Here is a 22846-nt window from a genome sequence, read left to right as displayed (position 1 = left end):
TAAGCTAATATGATCTTATGATACAGTCTTCTGGTGGCATAAGGTGATTCAAAAATAAAATTGAAAGTACATGAATCAGGTTTCAGAATGTTAACTATTATATTTTATTAGCAAGAGTTTAGATAGTAGCTCAATTCATTTGTTCATTCACTTAGCAAATGTGCATAAGCCATCTATATGGCAGGCACTGTGCAAGAATATGAGGAATCCAAACATATTTTTAAAAATGTTTCTACTTCAAAAGGGCTTGCAGTTATTTTCAAATTAGGCAAGCCAATGACTACAATGAAATAAGTTAAATACTATAGTGGAAGAATGTTTATATTGTACAAAAGAAGGCCCCCTTATACCTCTCTGGAAGAGTCAAAAAAGTTATCATAGTGAAGGTAAAATTTGAGAAGAAACGTGAGGGATGAGTAAAACTTTCCCAGGAAGTCAAGGGGATGGTGGGCAATCCGCATGGATAAGATGCATTGAGTTTATATTCTCTGATGATGTCTGAAGGGGCGGTAGTATATAGTGCTCGTTATATGCAAATTCATAGTCTAGAAAATCCAGATATTAATAATAGCTATCATTTACTAAGCATGTGTTTGTACACAATTATAAGGATTTAAAAAGTTTATTTTTCAGAGGCAATGAAAGGTCAAGTAAGTTGCCTAAGCCATATCATTCTTTAAAAGGGCCATGTTGCCAACTACTATGCTAATTTAATGTGATAAGGTTGCCATCTTAAGAAAACTGAGAAGCTTGACCAGTACTTGCATCCAATCACAGGGCACCCTACTTTCTCACAGAGGTAATATGTGGGGATGCTATCAGGCAAAACCAGACTTTGTTTGGGATGCATCTTTAGACCGATTCTGGTGTATCTGGACAAGTGCTCCCTTCAGACACCTAAGTTCTAACAAAGCATGACATAAATGCAGTGACCTAGAAAAATGATGAAAACGATAGTTTATAGGCACTTTTCATGAAGGAGGAAAACGTGAAATTTGATAGAGCAAAATTTTCCCACTGTTTTACTATGATACATTGGTTTCAAAAGATTCCCCACTCCATGAATGTAACAAAATGTGTTCTGTGCTGCTAGAAGCCATTTTGAACTGGCTAGCTGAATTTGGAAAGATTAGTGCCAAAAACAATGGTTTAGGATTTTACCTTCATGTTGATACATTCTTAGTAGTGATTTGTCAATGAGGCTACTCTAGTTCTTGACAGTAAAACCATGCTACATAGCTAGGTATACATAGACACTAAACTTTTTGTACACAGCATCCGCACTGGGAGATTGGATATGTCTACAAGTGATATTAAAACATTAAGTTGTATGTTAAGGCAATAACAGCTAAGACACAGCCCTCTTTGATACCGCTTGAAATAGTGATCTTTCAGAGGACCATAGCAATCTCCTGTGATTATTACATGGTATCGAAATGCCCATTTAAGGTCAGTAATGCTGAGGTTCTACTTGAAACTTCTATCACCCTGTCAAGGTTGATTCTTGGAGTTATGATGATCGACCACACCTGGAAACAACCTTCTGGCATTTCGAGCAGTTGTCTCTACAGCTGAAAGACAACACAGTAATGTTTGAAGGTAGAGTATTCTACTTTCAGTCTAATTGTATAAAGCTTTTTAGGGCTGTCTATCACATAATCTGATCCAGAATTTTGCAGGGATGGAGGTTTAACCTTTTGGGAAAGATAGAGTGGATTATAGTTTAAATAGATCCAGAGAACGTTACAACTGGAGGAACCTAAAAGTAAACAATTTGAAAGACCCTAAAATGTCAGATAATGAAGGGTCTTCCCTCTAAGATCTATTAAGTTAGAGGTAGCTGATCAAATAGTGTAAAGGATTGGGTTCTGATGTACCAGTTAAACAGATATTTGGGATCTCTAAAATTTCAGTCAGCATTATTCAACAACTACTGAGTATTTCTATGGCATGCTAGATACTGGAGATACAGTAGAGAGCACAGCGGATATTGGCTCTTCCCCCAAGGAGTTTTTGTTCAATCCTTTACTAGATATAGACATGAAGCAGTCACAGAAATAACCATGCATTTCACTTTGTGGTAAGTGCCATGAAATACAGTTAAGGGGATCTCCATGTAGAATAGATCTGACTTATTCAGGGGGTCAAGGAGGGTTTCCCTAAGAAAGTGACACTTCACCTAAAATCTGAATGATAAGGAGTTAATAAGGTAAAGAATCAGTGTGGGGGGGGGCGGTTAAAAGATACGAAGACCCAGAAGTACAAAGCATTCCACTCAGAGAGAACAGCATGTAAAAAAAGGATCTGAGGCATGATGTTATTTAATATTATTGAGGAAATTAAAAAGAACCAGCTGGTACAGAGCAAAACAAGTAATAAGAAGGTAGAAATGTGCTGGAGAATGTTGGTCATGTCATTCAGGGCCTTGTAGGCTGCGTTAAGGGTTTTGGTCTTTATCACAAGACAATAGGAAAATACAGGTTACTTTAAGTCATTGCAGTGGCATGGCAATATTTGCATTTTGAAAACATTACTGGCTGCAGTGTGGTGAACTGAATGAAGGAGGGCAAGAATAGTTACAGGAAAATTAGTTACAAGGCTATTGTAGTTGTCAAGGCATAGCAGTGGCATAGAAAAGAGTGGTAACAGTGGACATGGTGAGAACTGAATGGATTTGAAAGATCTTAGAAGATGGATATTGAACCAGAAAATAAGGAAGCATTATGTGTCAAGGGTCAAGAATCATTCAGAGGACTCTGGTTTACAAAGATCAACGGATGCAGGTGCTATTCATTAAGATAGGAAACAATAAATGATTGTGCCTAAGAGTTGAAATCAAAATCTTGAGTTTATACATGTTGAATTTGAAGTTCTATTTTGATATGCAAAATGTCAAGTAGGAAGTTGGACATGGGGATTTAGGATGGAGTTTAAAACAATTAGGAGACATTGGAATTTATGGTGTAGTTAAAACTAGTTATAAGTCATTATGTAAGTTAGGGGAAACAATAACTGGGTATCTCCATCCAGTTAAGATATTACAAACTTGGGATATAATAAAGATAATGCAAGGGCAATATATACAAATGTAGACAAGATGTCAAAATATTTTAAGGACATTCTTGCTTTACATCTATATACAATATATCAAAAATGATTATGTAATCCCATTTCTGAAGACAGGTGCCTTTATACCTGAAATTCTGTTCCAATCTATAAAATTTGTATTTGGAAAATCAATGAACTTTGTAGGCATAACCTCATTCATGTCTTCCTTTATGTGCCTGCCTGATCCAAATACTTTTTTTTTTTTAGTCACTTCTGTCCAATTTAACTACTATGAACGGGTGGTCAATGTCCAAAACCAAACAGGGCTGCAGGACAGACCTAATGGGGAGGATCTCCCTGTCTTTACCAAACATCCTCATCACCCATCAAGTTCACTATCTAATTGCAGCCGAGGGTCTCCCAGGATTGCAACAAGTACACATTTGTTTCATCGACAGACAATTGTCCTGGCTCCTTCTAGCCTCATACTTGACCACATTTAAGCTTTGCACTATATTTCAGTAGGGATTTTAAGATGGATGGTTGATTGCTGTCCAGAGGGTAGTGAAACCCCTAGAGTAGGTTATCTGGGGGATGTGTCCCCAATGAAGCCGGCTGGGGATCCTGAAGCGTTGGCCCCGGTGAGTCTCCATCCCCCAGTCAAGCGCCCCCCCTCCGACCCCTCCCACCCAGGCGTGTGCTACCAGGCACCCCACCCCCGGTCCCCGCCCGGCTCCTCCCGCTGCCTCCGCCCCCTCTTTAACCGCCTCCCGCGTGGTCCTCGTCCCACACCGACTGCGCTCCAGCCTTGCCGCCGGCCGCACTTCCCGCCCTCGCCTAGAACCCCGCAGCCCACCTCGCCTCCCACGCCACCGCTCTCCGCTTTCTCCGATCCGCGTTCTTCCCTGGCCTGCTGCCCTCGCCTCCTTCGCCTCCGCCGCCGCTCCCGGGACTCCACAGGCTCCGCGCCCTCGATCGCCCCCTACTCCTGGCCCTAGAGAGCCCGCGCTCCCGGCTGACTAGGAGGCGCCACCGTCCCCGCCGCCGCCACGGCCAACACGGGTGCCTCACACCGCCACCGCCACCGCCGCCGCGCCGCCGCCGTCACCGCCACCACTCGCCAGCCGCCCACCATGGCCGTGCAGCAAACAGGTAGCAGGAAGCGGAAAGAGCCCGCCATCGAGGGGGCCGCCGCGAGCTCGTCGTCGCAGGGCTTGGCAGCGGACGGCGGGGGCCCGCTGCAGCCCAAAAGGCACAAGCGGCCGGCTACGCGGCGCTCGCTGGTGCACTACCTGAAGGGCCGCGAGGTGAGCGCGCAGGGTCGCGCGGGGCTCCCGGGCTTCGAGGGTGAGCTGCGCGGCTACGCGGTGCAGAAGCTGCCAGGGCTGCTGCGAGAGCGCGAGCTGGCCCTGGGCACCCTCAACAAGGTGTTCGCGTCTCAGTGGCTGAACGCCAGGCATGTGGTGTGCGGCACCAAGTGCAACACGCTCTTCGTGGTGGACGTGCAGTCGGGCCAGATCACGCGCATCCCGCTCATGCGGGATCGGGGACCCGAGCTGGCTCCGGCCCAGCCCAGCTGCGGCATCCACGCCATCGAGCTGAATCCGTCCAAGACGTTGCTGGCCACCGGGGGCGAGAACCCCAACAGCCTGGCTGTCTACCAGCTGCCCACCCTGGACCCCGTGTGCCTGGGCGACCGCCACGGCCACAGGGACTGGATCTTCGCTATCGCTTGGATGAGTGACACAGTGGCCGTGAGCGGGTCCCGCGACGGCACGTTGGCTCTGTGGAGAATGGATCCCGACATGGTCAATGGCAGCATCGCCTGGCACAACGACGCGGGGCTCCCGGTGTACGCCCACATCCGTCCGAAGGACATAGAGACCATCCCCAGGTCCAGCACCAACCCCAGTAACCGAAAGGTGCGGGCCCTGGCCTTCAGTGGCAAGAACCAGGAGCTGGGAGCAGTGTCCCTAGATGGCTACTTTCACCTGTGGAAAGCCCGGAGCAACCTGTCCAGGCTGCTGTCTATCAGGCTGCCTTACTGCCGAGAGAACGTGTGCCTGACCTACTGTGACGAGCTGTCCCTGTACGCGGCAGGCTCCCAGTCCCATGTCTCCTTTCTGGATCCGCGCCAGCGCCAGCAGAACATTCGGCCACTGTGCTCCCGAGAGGGAGGCACTGGCGTGCGCTCGCTGAGCTTCTACCAGCACATCATCACCGTGGGCACCGGCCACGGCTCCCTGCTCTTCTACGACACCCGCGCCCAGAAGTTCCTGGAGGAGAGGGCCTCGACCAGCCGGGACTCCTCCCTGGGGCCCTCGGGGAGGAAGCTCAGGCTCACCTGCGGCAGAGGCTGGCTCAACCACGATGACCTGTGGGTGAACTACTTTGGTGGCTTGGACGAGTTCCCCAACGCGCTCTACACCCACTGCTACAACTGGCCTGAGATGAAGCTCTTTGTGGCTGGGGGGCCTCTCCCTTCAGGCCTCCACGGGAACTACGCAGGCCTCTGGAGCTAAGGATGGCCTCTGTGTTCTCCAAGTGCCCAGATTTTCCTTCTAGCTCCCCTCTCATTTTCCTTCATACCACCATCTTTTTTGCCTTCTCTTACAAAGAATTTTGACTAATCCTTGGTGTTCTTTCTTTGAGTAATTCACATATTCTCTTTCTCTGGGCTTGTACAGTCATGGTTCTCATTACAATTTAGTACTTTAGTTTTTACCAGTATTTCAACAGTATGTTCAGGTCTATTACACATTTCTGGTGTATGTTATTTCAGGAAAGTGTGTGCTAAAAAGTATCTTTTGGGCTGGCCTGAAGAACTACCCGTAATATAACAGGGCAGGTTTATGGCCCTGCTCTGATTAGAAAACACAGTTCAAGTTCTAGATTGCCACCACTTGGGGATGTTGCATTTGGATGCTGGAAACTCGGTGTTTGTTGTTTGTTTATTATTGGTGCATAATGTACTTTAAAAATATGATTCTAGGACAAAAAATATGTTCTTTTAGTTTAGAAATCTTACAATAATGTTCATCTTATTAATCACAATTTTAATTATTCGATAGAAGTTTAGCATCGATACCCCCACGCTCTCATTCTTAATTTCAAGCTGCTATATTATGGCCTGCTTTCATGGGTAGCTTTTGTGCCACAGATTTTCAGAGCTAATCAAAACTGGCCTATATGTGGCAGGACAATCAGGGAGGTTCTTCTTAGGCTAAACATTTCTTTAAAATTCAGGTAACATTATCCAGGCAGCCGTTTACAGTGAAAGGCCGGCTGTTGTACTCAATGTAGTTGTTGCTGACAGGTATTTTTTTTTGTATACATGAATAATTCTTTTATCTTGAATAAGTTTGTGATGTGTTGCAGAAAAAAATAAACATGTTCAGCATTTTAGCAATTAAGTGCCATGCTTAAGTTTTTAAATGAGTAAATATACATTTTACTTGTTCTTAATTGTCCTTCTACGAATGTATTTATCAAAGTCAAAATTTTCCAGGGGAGAAACTGAGGTTGAAACATCAGCTATGCATGCATTGCTTTGTACATTTGTTTTTGAAAAGCAAACTTATGCTACTAACATGGGTTAAAAGATTAACATCGTGAACACATTAATGTCTAAATGTACTTGCTATAGGTGTCAACTTGTGTTTTAAGATGATTTAATCAACTTTTTCACTTACACAAATACACATGTGCTTACAACTACCTATTCACATACACTATATATTTGTGTATGTTATTTCCCATGTGAGGAAATTATCAATATATACCATTTTATGCAGATATTTTTAAGATTTTAAACTAGAGCCATCAAGACTTCCCACTTGCTCTTTGTTTTGTCGATCATACTTTGTAACAGTTGTACAGTGAAAAGTCTGAAACCTTGGGATCCCTCATTTCCTGCCTATAGATCACAAGCAGTACATTAATGTGTATGTCTATTTATAGTATATGCATATACAAGTATATATGTATATGTGTATAAAATTGGTATACAAATGATAGCACATGCAGCACATATCTACCTTTTTATCACAAAATCTTAGACATTGTTTCTTATACCTATCTACTTAGTTCATCTTAATTGTAATCCCCAATATGGTTGCAACATCGTTTATTTATTCGTTACACCTTTGATGAGTATATTTGGTTTCATTTTCTGTTACTGTAAACTATCCTGTAGTAATTACTTAGGTGCATACATCTTTGTGCACATGCATAAGTATATCTGAAGGATAAATTCCTAGAAATGGAATTGGTGGGTCAATTTTATATTTAATAACCATTGCCAAATTAACCTCTAAAGAGATCCGACCAACATAACCTTCCATAAAAATGCATGCCTGCTTCACCACAACCTTGCCAACAGTGTGTCATCAAATTCTGTGCTCTTTGACAATGAGGTGTCCACTTGATTTTGATACTTCCTTTCAAAGCCACTGTAGCTGAGTTAATTAGATATGTAGTCAAAGTACCAAGAAGGTTCTGAAACAAGATCAAGAATATGAGGAAATGAGGGTAAGCAGTAAAAATACTGTCAAGCCAAAGGTAGAGAACACCATATTACAGACTTACACATCTGGAGATAGATTACAAACAACTGCATTCCTTAGATACTTAGGTAGACCTAGCAGGCTTTCCTGGTTTATTGCACCCTGGATTCATTTATATTCAGTGCATCAGATGTCGGTGAAGAAAATTCAAGAAGGAGTTGAGAGCCCGAGCTAGCATGCCTGAGGTAAACATGTGGAGAGGGAAAATGAGGGAAAAATAAAATATAAAGAGTATTTGGTATTTCATGTGAAGAGTGAAGGAAGCCAAAGACTTTAGGTAAACTCTAAGGCTCTGGCTTGAATGTAAATGCATAATGGCAGCAAGTGAATATAGGGAACATAGGCATAGAGGATACATATGAGAAGTGACCAACACAACTGAGCACATGCTGAATTTGAGGCACCTATATGACATCAGAAAAACATGCCCAGTGAAGTATTGGCTGTATATCCCAGAATGTTGGGAAGGTGAGTGGTATTAAATGCTAGGAAACTCTCCTTTTAGCGACAAGCACAATAGAAAGCCAACTAAGAATCTTAAAATCAATGAAAAAAGAGAAAGATTCAGAATAGAAGAGGCTTATTTTCCCTGAGTACCTTGACCTCATCAGGCTAATACTACAAAATTTTAATTCTAAAATTACAATCATTTTGGAGTCTCTAGTTCCAAAGGACAGTTTTTCTCCCAGATATCCCCCACAAGCATTTATCTAGGGCCTTGCGTCAGTCCACTAAGCTTTTTTCATTGGTCACATTCTGGCACCTTCTTGGAGAACAAAAAGTCAGACCTTATCCACAAAGCAGAGCTTCACAGTGATCTCTGGATTACTAGCCTGCTGGTCTGAGATATGTCCAGAATTCCCGACAGCCTGCTGGCACCCGCATTGCCAGCAGCCTCACAGAGGTGAAGGATCACCTCACTGGCAGCTGCTCCTGGCTCATGTTTGAGTTCCAGCCTCAATGCCACAGGTGCTGTTCTCTGCCAATTTTCCCAGGCTGCCAAAGGACAAAGGAAATATTCACTGGAGGATGCTTCTTTCTTCAGCATCCCAATTACAAAAGTACAATGCGAAGCGTTAGAAACAAGAAAGAAGAAATACAAACAGGCACAGATTAATTAGGCAGGTAAATGTATGATCTGGTTGAAAAAATTATTTATTGGAATTTATACCCCCCAAAAAGGCCAACTGAAAAGATACAAATAACTAAATTTTTTCCAGGAAGAAACTAGAAATCAGAATAGGCCACTAACCCTAGAAAATTGTGAAGGTTTTAAATCTGCCCTTTCCTCCAAGAAAATAACACATAATTAAATAATTATTAACATATAATAGGCATGTTAGGCTTGATCATCTCCCATTAATTATTTCACATTGTCAAGAAACATTTAATTTTGAGCTGCTTCAGAACATAAAACGTTTACTCTTTTATGAGGCCAGCATAATTTTCATTTCAAACCTGACTAAAATTGCACAAAATGAAATCAGTTTTACATATATAGATTAATGAAACATTATTAAAACACTGGATATAATCCATCAGTGTACGAAAAGGAAACTATATGAATGGGAAGAAAAACTAGGTTCTTGAACGCAGAGTGATCGTTATTGAGAAATCTATTTATTACAATGTGTCATATTAACAGCACAGTTGAGAAGACACATGTCCATGCTAATAAATTCCAATAAACAATTTAGGAAAACCCTACTATAATTTTGATAAAATCTTTAGTAAGTGGGAGGATCTCTATTCCTTATATGGAGAGTATGTGTATGTTTGTGTGTATCTGTGTTGTGTTGAGTTTCACACCTGAACCAGAATCTTGTTTAATGGTACAACATTAAGTGAATTTTTATGAAAGTACAGAACAAAGCAAGGATTCTAAAAATCATCACCAATATTTAATGTTGTCATGAAAATTCTAGATATAGCAAGTAGAAATAATAACAAAATAAAAGGTATAAATATTGGAAAAAATGATGCAGTTATTTAAAATAAAAACAACTGAAAAATATGTTAGAAACAAATAATTTCATAAGATATTAAGTTTTAAACTTAACACATAATCAATAGTTTTATATTTTCACATATTTACTCATTCAGCAAGTATTTCCTGAATGTTTCCCATATACAAAGCACTGTTATGCACAGATACAGATGCTAGGGATACTATAGTAAACAAAACAAGCAAGCCATGCCCCGATAAAGGTTGCAGTCCCTTGAAAATGAAAGGGAGAATAAACATATAAACTAGTAAATATATAGTTTGTCAGATGGTTGTCAACACTAGTAAATAGAATAAATCAGAGTTACCCTGGCTGGTGTGGCTCAGTAGATGGAGCGCTGGCCTGTGAACCGGAGCCACAGGTTCAATTCCCAGTCAGGGCATATGCCTCAGTTGCGGGCTATGTCCCCAGTAGGGGGCGCATGAAAGGCAACTACAAATTGCTCTTTCCCTCTCTTTCTCTCTCCCTTCCTCTCTGTATAAAAGTAAATAAATAAAATCTTTTTAAAAATAATAAAATAAATCAGAGTAAAAGAGAATATAGGGTAAGAATTCCAGGGGAGATTAAATTTAATTTATTTTTATGAGCTATAATTGATCTACAACATTATATTAGTTTCAGGTGTACAACATAATGATTTGATATGTGTATATCAAATTGTGAAATGATCACCACAATAAGTCTAGTTAGCATCCATTACCACACATAGTTACAGATTTTTGTCTTAAGATGAGAATTTTTTAGGTTTGCTTTCTTAGAAACTTTCAAATATACACTACAGTATTATTAACTATAGCAGTCATCATGCTGGAAGTTTGTACCTTTTGACCCACTTCACCTATTTTGCACTCCCCTCTCCCAACAATCTTTTCTCTGTATCTATGAGTTTTTGGTATTTTCTTTTAGATTCCACATATAAGTGAAATTATATGGTATTTTTCTTTCTCTGCATGACTTATTTCACTCAGCACAATGCCATTAAGGTCCAGTTATATTGTCACAAAGGGTAGGGTTTCCTTCTTTTTATGGCTAGATAATATTTCACTTGAATATATAGACCACTTTTTTTTTGCCAGGCAATTGCATACTTCATTGTGATAGTCTGTATACTTGGCTGTTTACCCACTAAACAGTACGTTTATTGACTTATTAATTAAATTCCATATAACAGCACTTTGCTAAGCAGTGGGCTTCAATCGTGAACAAAATACAATTTCAACCTGAGCTAGGTAATTGCATAATATTTTTAAAATTTAATTTTTATACAGCTTCCAAAAATCTTTATTTTAAAAAATATACAAGAATAAATTTGTATATTAAATCAAAGCAAGCTTTTTCAACACAGTTTCTGAATTCAAATAATTAGGTTAACAAAATAATTTGACCTATGAGGCTAGACATTTTTCCCAAAGTAGCTGTTTGTTTCATGGATTTCATCTTTCAATTTTTTTTATTTTTTCAATTACAATTTACATTCAACATTATTCTGTATTAATTTCAGATGTGGTTAGACAGGTGTGAAGGACACATGGATGAACCCAAGGTAGGGGAGGATTGAGGGGGGAAGGTAGGGGTGGATGGGGCAGGGGAAAGTCGTGGCAGATAAATGGAGACAAATGTATATGAAAAATTTTTTAGAAGAATCAGAAAAAAATTAAATAAATAAAATTATTAAAAATATGGTTAGAAAATCATTTACTTTACAAAGTGGTCCTCCTGATGTTTCACATACCCACCTGACCCCATATAGAATTATCACAATATTATTGACTATATTCCTTATGCTGTAATCTACATTCTTGTGACTATTCTGTAACCACTAATTTGTACTGCTTAATCCTTTCACCTTTTTCACCCAGCCTCCTAACCCCCCTCCTTTCTGACAACCTTCAGTCTATTCTCTGTATCTATGAGTCTGTTTCTCTTTCGTATGTTAATTTATTTTGTTCATTAGATTCTACATACCACTGAGATCATAGGTATTTGTCTTTCTCTGTCTGATTTGTTTCACTTAGCATAATACCCTCAGGTATTCGTGTTGTTGAAAATGATGGGATTTCCTCCTTTTTAATGGCTGAATAATAGTTCTTTTGTGTATATAGACTACATTTCATTATTCACTCATCCACCAATAGACACTAAGGTTGCTTCAATGTCATGACTATTTTAAATAATGCTGTGATGAGCATGGGAGCACAGGTATCTTTTCTAGGTATCTATCTTTGGATAAATAACCAGAAATGAAATTGCTGGATTATATAGCTGGTTTTTTTTTATTGAAAACTCCTTAATGCACCAATTTACAATCCCACCAACAGTGTACAAGTGTTCCCTTTTCTTCTCATCTTTGCCAACACTTGTTACTTCTTATCTTTTTGATAATAGGTATTCTAACAAGAGTGAGGAGATAGCTCAATGTGGTTTTGGTTTGCATTTACCTGATAATTAGTGATGTTGAGCACCTTTTCATGTACCAGTTGGTCATTTGCATGTCTTTGGGAAAATATCTGTTCAGATTCTCTGTGTATTTTTAAAATTATTTATTTATTTATTTTTATAGAGGGGAAGGGAGGGAGAAAGAGATGGAGAGAAACATCAATGTGTGGTTTACTCCTGCGCACCCCCACCAGGGACCTGGCCCACAACCAAGGCATGTGCCCTGACTGGGACTCAAACCAGTGACTTTTTGTTTTTCAGGCTGGCACTCAATCCACTGAGCTACACCAGCCAGGGCTCTCTGTGCATTTTTTAATAGAATTTTTTTTTTGCTATTGAGTTGCATCAACTCTTTATGTATTTTTGGATACTAACCTTTTATTAGATATATAAATTTTCAAATATTATTTTTCCCATTCCATAAGAAGGCTTTTTTTTGTGTGTGTTTTTTTTTTTCTGTGAAGAAACCTTTTCATTTGATATAGTCTCTTTAATCCATTTTGAATTGATTTTTGTGTATGGTGTAAGAGAATGGTCCAGTTTTACCAATGTCATTTATTGAAGAGACTGTCCTTCCCCATTGTATATTCTTGGCTCCTTTCTCATAAATTAAATGCATGGGGAAAGCAACAGGGAAAAATGTGGGACAATTGTAATTGAACAACAATAAAAATATAATAAATTAATTAACTGCGTATATGTATGTGTATGTGTTTATTTCTAGCTTTTCCAAAAGAGAATAGGAGATAACAATTCTAGAGAGATACAATTTTACATAAAGTTATTAGGGAAAGACTGGTGAATAAGCTGCCATTTGAAGGAAGTAATGAAGCGAGCCATGCAGCTATATCAGAGAAGAGGATTTCCAGGAGAAAGGAAAAGCTATTCCTAGGTGGAACCACGCCTGAAGTGTTCAAGGAGCAGAGAGGAGACAAGTGTGCTTGGAGCAGAGTGTGTGGAGGAAGGAGTGGAGTCAGAGAGGTAATAGGGGACAGCAGCATGCTAAGGTGTGCAAGTAATGATAAGAACCTGGGATTTTACTCTGAATCAATTGAAAAACCAGGGAGGGTTTTGAACAGGGTATTTATGTTTTAGAAAGAATCCTGAATGCTGTGTAGATAATATACTGTAGAGTTTAGTGGGGGAAAAAACTAAAGAAAAGAATCAGTAGGTTACTGCCATAATGCAGATTAAAGGTGATCCACAAAATCATCCTTTTATGGTTATATGTTATATGACCATATATAATACATGGTCATGCTATATAGGTAAAACTAATCAGCTTAAAAACAGCAATGGAGTTTTTCTTTCAAAATGACAGACATTTCCTTCTAAGAATCTTATAGAAATGACAGTAAAGAATATTTAAATTAAATACCTCCATGTTAGTGTTATAAATAAGAAAGCATGCCATTATCAGATCAGATACTTTGACAATGTTCTGGGAAACAGAAAACAGGTAGTATCTATAGATCATTTCAAAGAGATCTTGTGGGACCAAAACCAGGAGCTCTTAATGCTGTGACCCATTTTAAGTTTTCATAGGATGTAATAGACACTCAATAGTGTTTTATCCCTAAAGAGATATAAAGAAACGAGGTAAGATCGCTTTAACGAAGCTGAGCAGAGTCACCACAAGCATAAGATACCACTATAAGAATGCTGACATTTTGATGGGAGCCAGTCTTCATAGAGTGTCTAGCCCAAAGGTCCCAAGCTATACTTCGACATACATCCAGAGCAGGGGTTGATTTCTAAAGTGGCAAGCACAGTCTTTGAGGACTGTCCCTGTGGGGTCTTGGCCCTTCTCCAAATAATGGAATACTATAAGGTTGTTATAAGTTCTGGAGTTGGTTCTTCATATACTGATACCGATCAATATTTTTCACTTTGATCATGTTAGGTGAAATTAGCAAATTGCAAACTCGAGACACATTGTAATTCTATTTTTTTCTGTTTAAAAATAGAGAGAGGAAGATGAAAGGAAGAAGCATACAGTATATATAGAAGAATATATACAAAAGGGTTACCCCTAAGAGATTGTGTAATAGGAGAACTTATTCATATTTTATATATTTACATAATGTTTGAACAGTCTATATTAACATGCATTTCTTTAGTAAACAGGAGGGGGAAAAACAATGAAGATATATTTTTAAAGGCCTGGTCAGACTGGTAAGTGGAAAAAGGCAAGTATCAATGGTGCTCAATGAAGCAAGAAGCTAAAATAAACTGAAGATGAGAAAATTCATTTCTATGTAACATGGAAGTTAATGGAGGCCTTTTGCCAGAACAACTGCAATAGTGACCAACTGCATTCTCTCCAAGAAAGGATGAAGAATTCAGTGCATCTCAAAATTGACTATGTAAATTTTTGTCTCACTAACCCCTGAGAGAATTGTGGTTTTCTATTTCATTCTTCTCATCTCTTCAAACCCCTCATTTTTGGATGAGAAGTGTGAGGGCGACATAGGCACTCACTCATGGTATATGCAGAATAGGGACTTGTTTCTGACTCACATGCAGAACAAAGAGGAGATATGAACCAGAACCTTACCAACTTTAAGAATCCATGCTGTTCTTTAACTTTTTTCTGATACATGTGAGTGTAATGAATGATATAATAATATATACTAATAATTATGATATATAATTATAATATATGAAATTAATAGCCAGAAGCTACTTAAAAGAACCTGTAACACTGGAGACTTCTAATTTTTTGCATACTCTTTTTTTCTCAAAACATCTCTGCTTATCATATGAACATAATATTAGTTTTTCTTGACACCTAAATGTCCATTAATCTCTGCTTCCACACTCCCAACTATAATTAAAGGGGTAGGTGAGTTTTAGCTTTGGTATAGGCCAAAATACACCCTCAGTCATTGCTATAACACAACACATTCCCATCTCTGATAATAAGGCCAGTCCTACATTACATTAATTTAATCTCTGAAAAAGTGGGGCTTAGTTTTATTATTTACAGGGAGCAAGAAAAAAAATTCACTCAGAACTTTCAAAAGGTATACTGAATCTACAGCCACAGAGAGGGAAGAAACAATTTATGGAGTTTTCTTCTATTCCCAATACTACAACTTGAACAATATTAACACATGGGAGGGTATTTGCTGCAAATATCTTTTTATTGTTACAAAGGCTACTCCTGAAATCTAAACACTCTCACTTACAAAGGTTATGATGAATGCATGAGCCTTCAATAAAATATCATAAATATTTAACTTGGGGAAAAAAAAGCAAAACAAAATGTAATGACTAAATTAGCCCACTTATCTTGTTCTTCACTAGGTTTTATCCAGTAATCAGTTATAATATTGACACATACCATAATAGCTGGTTGATGTAGCTATAAATAGATAAGTCAATTCACTGAGAAAAAGTCACTCAAATCAGTGATTTATTCGAATGTGGACCAAACCACCAATTGAATAGCAGTAATACTCTCCCTCACTCAACCTATCTAGCTGTTTTGAATTTAGTAATCTGAGAATATAATAGTGCTGTGGAAAACCAACTAAATATTCTCTATAGAATAAGATAAAAGACTGAGATCATGGATTAAATTAATTCATTTAAAAATAAGCAACTTCCATAAGCAAAGGAGCAGAAACATCATAATAGGACCAGAACCTTCTGTTGAGAAGGCACATTTGATAAAAACATATATTTGACCTTCAAGATCTCAATAGAATAATGATCCTGTGTCACAGTTATGTAAGTAGTAGCCAGTATTTCATCTTCACCTGGAAAGGGATTTTATTACTATGCTTGTTTATTGGGGTCTCTATCTTTGTATGAGTGTTCACATATATAAACACTTGCATCCAGACAGAGATAAACTATCTTCAATGAAAGGAGCTCAAGGTAATGTCTTATTAAAATCTTGAATCTTCTTTGTTTTACTTTATAACTCTCCGTGGGTGACTCACAGAGTCTCAAAATGAAAAACACAAGTCAAAGTAATGGCAGAGCACTGCAGTCACCCACAGCATCTTTTATTGTTGTATTTTTTTTTTCAGTTTGTTGGGCTGAGTATTGAGTAATGGCACTACCATTCTTTAAGAATAAACATTTTAAAAATCTCAAAACTTCAAAAAATCTTAAAACTTCAAAGCTATGTAATAATCAAGCCTTCATTTTACCTCAATATTTTGAGTGCTGTTCAGATGATAGCAATTAGTTCTGTCATTGTAAATGTCGAACATCAAGGTACAAAGTGTATACTGTGCGTTAATCAGTGCTTATGGGAAATCAGGTGGAGGAAGTGACTCATTTCAGAAACTGTACTACCCATTAAGCTTTTCTTAAGGTCACCTTATATAGAGAAAAAAATTGGTAAATATGTGTGATAATTTCCTCATCTCATTAGTAATATGTAACTACAAACGTATCGCCTAGGATAGGATTAATGAATGATAAAATTGTGTAGGTCTATAAAGACTGTTAAAGATCATATAGTATAGTCTTGGCTGGTGTGGCTCAGTGAATTGAGTGATGGTCTGCAAACCAAAGGGTCAATGGTTCAATTCTCAGTCAAGGCACATGCCTGAGTTGTGGGCCAGATCCCCAGCAGGGGGCGAGCAAGAGGCAACCACACACTGATGTTTCTCTCTCTCTCCCTTCTCTCTCTAAGAAAAATAAATAAAATCTTTTTTAAAAAAGATCATATGGTATAATTCTCATTTTTAAATATCAAGTATTTTTATAGTGGTAATTTTAAGTGTGGTTCCTGATATCCAATTTTTTAAATAACAGAATATAAATGAAATGTAACACAAACTCTTGTTTCAACCTCTAGACTGAACTAAATAAGCTAATGGATGAAGTGGAAACCCACCTTGAACACTGTATGAGGGGGAACCCCTCAAAAAACAGAATTATCTTTTGGAAGGTGGGCTGCTTGCAATACAGGTTTCCCCTTTTGGTGAACATTCTAGGAACATATCTGTGCCAGTGTACCACCTGGCATTGTTGTCAGAGGCTGTGTTTGACTTCATTGAACTTTTTTGAAGACTCTTTCAAAGTATTTGCCCATTTCATGATGGCGGATTTACTAGTGCACCTGCCCACACTGTGCTGTTTTCAGTAGTTTTTGACCAAAAACATCATGACCTCCCCCATGCCCCACCTTCCCTATTCACCTGATCTCTGCAGGGCGACATTCTTGTTTTTCCTTCAGATGAAAAAAGTCCTTGAACAGAAACATTTTGACAATGAGGAAGAGGTGAAACAAAAAATGGCAGAAGCACTAAAAGACATCAAAATCTATGAGTTCAAAAAAATTTTTCCACTGGATTTAACCTCAGCAGGTCAATACCTCAATATGTATATTGCATCAAATGGAGAGTACTTTGAAGGTGACTGAAGCTTAAACATGTAACAGTAAACACAAAATTTTTAAAAAGATTTTATTTATTTATTTTTAGACAGAGGGGAAGGGAGGGAGAAAGAGAGGGAAAGAAACAGCAGTGTATAGTTGTCTCTCACACGCACCTTACTGGGGACCTGGCTGGCAACCCGGTCATGTGCAGAGACAGGCAGCTGGGAATCAAAATGGTGATCCTTCGGTTTGCAGGCTGGCACTGAATCTACTGAGCCACACCAGCCAGGGCTAAACACAAAATTTTTTATAACTAAATTCCAAGTGTTTTCAGTCCCTGCTCGCAAATCCCTTTCTAAGAACAAACTGATGGTTGCCAGAGGGATGGGGGATTAGGGGGCTGGATGAAAAAATTGAAGGGATTGAGAAGTACAGATTGGCAGTTACAAAATAGTCATTGGGACAATAGTAAAGTACAACATAGGGAATTTAGTCAATAATATTGTAATAACTATATATGGTGCCAGGTGGATACTTAAAATATTGGGGGAATCACTTCGTAACATATATGATTGTCCAACCACTATGCTATATGCCTGAACTTAAAACAAAATAATATTAAATATAAACTATAATTGAAAAATAAAAATGAAAAAATTCCCTTCTTGCCTCCCCTGAGGTAAACACTCACTCTAACAGCTCAACAAGTATCTGTCCAGTTCAAGTTTTATACTGTTATGTGTTTATATCTATTTAACAAATACTCAAGTACTTAGTATGTGTCAGTTATTAACACTTTTGAAAAAGTAGCTCATTTAACCTTGATAGGAATCCACATTTTACGGATAACCATTTTACAATGGAGTAATTAAATATTTGCCCAAGGAAATAAGAGGTAATAAGATGCAGAGCTATATTCAGAGTCAATCAGTACATATGTATGTTTCTAGCTATAATATGTAGAATAACTTTTATTAATTTTGTGTGTCTTATATAATTTACATAAATTATATGCTGAATTTATTTGGCAGTTTCCTCTTTTTTCACTCAACATTATGTGTTTGAGATCTTCCAATATGTGTGTATGTGTTTAGTTTATTTTAACCACTGTGTATTACCTATTATAAAAATATACCACAATATATGTATTATTCCAATGGATAATTGGGTTCTTAACAATTTTGTACTTCAAACTATGTTGCAATACACACATTTAAAAATATTTTGTAGTTCTGACCAAGGTGGAGGTATAGGTAAATACACTTTGCTTCCTCGCACAACCAAAAGAAGGAGACAACCAATTTAAAAAACAAAAAACAACCAGAACTGCCAGAAAATCGAGCTGTATGGAAGTCCAACAACCAAGGAGTTAAAGGAGAAGCATTCATCCAGAGAGGCAGGAGAGGCAGAGATAGGCAGCTGGGACAGAGAAGACCTGCAGCAAGGCAGTGGCTGGTGGATTGGGTGGGCAAGGCTGTGGCTGACAGACCAGGCAGTCCCACATTTTCCTGAAGGTAAACCATGAGGAACAGCTGGGAAGTGAGATAGACGGTGTAACCCAGGGCCCCAGAGCAGGCAAGATAAGGCCTCAGAACCTTAAAAACCTGTGGGGGATTGTAGAGGCAGGAGAAACTGCTAGTCTCTTGAAAGCAGAATGAGAGCTGAGCAACCTGCATTGTTCCCTCTCTGACCCCTCCCCCACATACAGAGCCACAAGGCAGCAAGTGGGTTGCCCTGCCCTGGCAAATACCTAAGGCTCTGCCACTTACAAATAACAGGTGCACTGAGACAAAGAAATATGTTCCAAATGAAAGAATACATTAAAATTCCAGGAAAATAACTAAGCAATGAGGAGATAGCCAGCCCATCATATGTACAATTCAAAACACAGGTAATCAGGATGTTCACTGATTATGGCCACAAAATAAAGGAAAAAGTGAAGGCTATACAAAGTCAAATAAAGCAAAATATACAGAGAACCATCAGTGAAGGAAAGGAAACCAGGACTCAAATCGATGATTTGCAAAAAAAGGAAGAAATAAATATTCAACCAGTACAGAATGCAGAAACAAGAATTCAAAAAAAAAAATGAGGAGAGGCTTAGGAACCTCTGGGACAACTTTAAATGTTCCAACATCCAAATCATAGGGATGCCAGAAGGAGAAGAAGAAGTGCAAGAAATTGAAAACCTATTTGAAAAAATAATGAAGGAGTGCTTCTCCAATCTGGTGAAAGAAATAGACTTCCAGAAAGTCCAGGAAGCTCAGAGTGTCTCAAAGAAATTGGACCCAAAAAGGAACATGCCAAGACACAACATATTTAAATTACTCAAGATTAAAGAAAGATAAGGAGGGAATCTTAAAAGCAATAAGAGAAAAGAATTACTTACAAAGGAGTTCCCATAAGACTCTCAGCTGATTTCTCAAAAGATACTGTACAGGCAATAAGGGGCTGATAGAAGTGTTCAAAGTCATGAAGGGCAAAGACCTACATCCAAGATTACCCTATCCAACAAAGCTATCATTTTAGAATGGAAGAGCAGACAAAGTGCTTCCCAGACAAGGTAAAACTAAAGGAGTTCATCACACCAAGCTCTTATTATAAGAGATGTTAAAGGGACTTATCTAAGAAAAAGAAGATCAAAACTATGAACAGTATAATGACAACAAACTCACAACTATCAGCAACTGAACCTTAAAAAAAAAAAAAAAGAAAAACTAAGCAAACAACTAGAACAGGAACAGAATCACAGAAATGGAGATCACATGGAGGGAGATCAGTGGGGAGGGGGAAAGGAGATAATGGGGAAAAAGGTACAGGGAATAAAAAGGGTAATTTATAGGTACAAAATAGACAGTTGGAGGCTAAGAATAGTATAGGAAATGGAGAAGCCAAAGAACTTATATATAGGATCCATGGGCATGAATTAAGGCAGGGATTGCTGGAGGGGATGTGGATACCAGGTAGAGGGGCATAAAGGGGAGAAAAAAAGAAAGGAGAAGTGTAACAGCATAATCAATAAAACATACTTAAAATATTTTGTGATGCACACATGTGATAATGGCTCTAAGGTTTGTTTTTTTTTAATTTAGAAGTGGACTTGCTGTTTCATAGAGTGTGTGTGTTTTTAATTTGATTGATGATGTTAAAACAGAACTATAAGCTTCTTCTGATGAGGAATTCTTATGACCTTGAAGATCCTGGCCCCTAGATATACATTTACCTTCTCCCAGCAATACAAGCAATAATCTGCATGATGCTGTTAAGGAGTTTTGCAGATATAATTAAAATACCAAATCAGTTGATTTTAAAATAGGAAGATTATCTGGGATGAGCCTGACTTAATCAGGTGAACTCCCAGAAGAGACTATGCTATTTCTGAAAAGAAAAAAAGTTGATGAAGAATGAGAGATTTTTGATACAAGAGACACTCTTTGTGGCTGGCATCAAAGATGGGTAAGCACCATAAATAGGACTTCAGAGTGGCTTCTAGAAGTTGAGAGTGACTCCCAGCCAATAGCCAGAAAGAAAATGGGAATGTCAGTTGTACAGCCACAAGGACCTGAATTTTGCCAACATCATGAATAAGTTTGGAAACATATTTTTTCCATAATTTTCAGATGAGAACAGAGAAGGCCAACATCTTGATTTCATTCTTGTAAGTCTCTAAACAGATGACCAGTTATGATGTGTCAGGACTGTTAACTTACTGCTGCGTAACGTAATAAATGGGGATTGTTTTAAGCTGCTCACTTTGTGGTGATTTGTAAGGCAGCAATAGAAAACTAACACTGGTATTCAATTTCTACACACATAGGAAATGTATAAAATTTGCTTTTGCCTCACGCGGTCACAACACTTCATGTTTTTTCATATTTTAATTTTTGCCAACCTGATTGATAAAATATGACATGCTATTGATTTTTTTAATTTAAATATCCTTGTTTACTAGCAACCAGATGGTTTTGTAGATGATGAAAATTAAACCACAGTGAATGTCTTTATTTATGTCATATAGCTAATTGAGAAGCAGGATGAGGATTAAAAGGTTTGAGTTCATGAAATGATATATGTCACTCTTCTGAAAACCCACTCAAAGAACTTTTTATCTCCCAGTCATTCAATAGATAAAGGGAACACATGCCTTAAATTTACACCAGTTTTTATTACTGTACTATAAATATATTCTGCAGGTGAAGGACAATCTGAGGTAAACAGGGTCGAGATGAGGGAAAGGATAATTGTGTATTTTATTGCTTTTCCATAAAATATGTCTTGTTGACTACACTTTTACTAATCATCAGAGCTGTCACTGTCAAAAAAAAACACCATTTCTTAATTTTCTTTTCATTAGCAATTAAATAACAGAATGATAGAACCTAGAAAAATATGTACTGTGAATTTGATACTCTGTTTACAGTAGCTACTACATAATTACTACCCAAGTTTCTGCTATGCTTTGCAACTATATAATAGAAGAATGTCCATCTTTGGACATTAGTGGTAGATGACTTTTGTAGATTACAAATTCACCTGCTGAAATTAAAGTCATATGATTTTCCTTAGTTATTTCTTCAATATAGTAATAGCATAAGCATTGTATGTTAAATGTACTTTTATGTAAAAATAAATATGGAAACTTCTAGTTAAATTTAAAAAAAACAGCAGTAATTATAATTGTAATAGTAACTGTTAACGCGTTCAAATTGGCAGTGAGTATACTGTTTCTGTCAATGAGTTCCAGATTTTAATTAATTGAATATTGACAGAATTTAGAAAGAACTTCTATATGTTGCCAAAAGTTAACAAACAAGCTTAAACATCTGTGCACAAGTCAAGGTGAGACCTAGATATATAGCAGAGCTTACGTCCTCCTCTCACTTCATTACCCTTAAAACATCAACCTATTCATGTCTGGTCTATGATGTCTTCTTGGATCTCTCTCCTGAGGATATCATCACTACTATTATTGACCTAGTTCTAACCCTCAGCTTCTCAAAGTGAAATTTTTAAACAATTTCCTGTCTTGTCTCCCTGCCTACAGCCTCATTCCTTACCAATCCATATTTTACTGTCACTATTTATCTTCCTAAACCCAAGTCTTCTTCTGTGCTGCCTGATATGGTAGCCACTAGCAATATGTGGCTAACAAAGTTCAAGTTAATTTAAAAATGAAATAAAATTAAAACATCATCATAGTTTCTCAAACTCCCTGTATTTCAAGTGCTTACTAGTCACATCTAGACAGCTACTACCGCTTTGGCCATTGGTGATACAAACTATCTCCATCATTGCAGATCATATTAGACAGCGCTGCTCTAATTGTTTCACAGTTTTAGAATCAAACTTTAGATCCACGGAATATTTGTACAATAATGTTTATAGTAATATTATTCATAATCGCCATAAGGTAAAAAAACAACCCAAATGCCCATCAGCTGAAAAATGAG

The 22846-nt window shown here is 38.2% G+C and overlaps 1 protein-coding gene across 1 annotated transcript; it reads left to right on the top strand.

The window, feature by feature from the left end:
- Positions 1-4181: 4181 nt before the first annotated feature.
- On the top strand, positions 4182-5570 carry LOC129073291 (DDB1- and CUL4-associated factor 12-like protein 2). Its single transcript, XM_054576949.1, has one exon. The coding sequence runs from the start codon at positions 4182-4184 to the stop codon at positions 5568-5570; it is 1389 nt and encodes a 462-aa protein (XP_054432924.1).
- The last annotated feature ends 17276 nt before the right edge of the window (positions 5571-22846 follow it).

Source organism: Pteronotus mesoamericanus, unplaced genomic scaffold (assembly GCF_021234165.1).
Source record: "Pteronotus mesoamericanus isolate MK-2021 breed Mesoamerican mustached bat unplaced genomic scaffold, CSHL_Meso_final contig_40, whole genome shotgun sequence".
Lineage (NCBI taxonomy): Eukaryota > Metazoa > Chordata > Mammalia > Chiroptera > Mormoopidae > Pteronotus > Pteronotus mesoamericanus.
Note: the sequence above shows the minus strand (reverse complement) of the source record. Positions and strands in the feature narration are given on the sequence as shown.

What these genes read in the sequence shown, in the direction of transcription:
- LOC129073291 (XM_054576949.1), top strand. Translation starts at nt 4,182, where the DNA reads ATGGCCGTGCAGCAAACAGGTAGCAGGAAGCGGAAAGAGCCCGCCATC.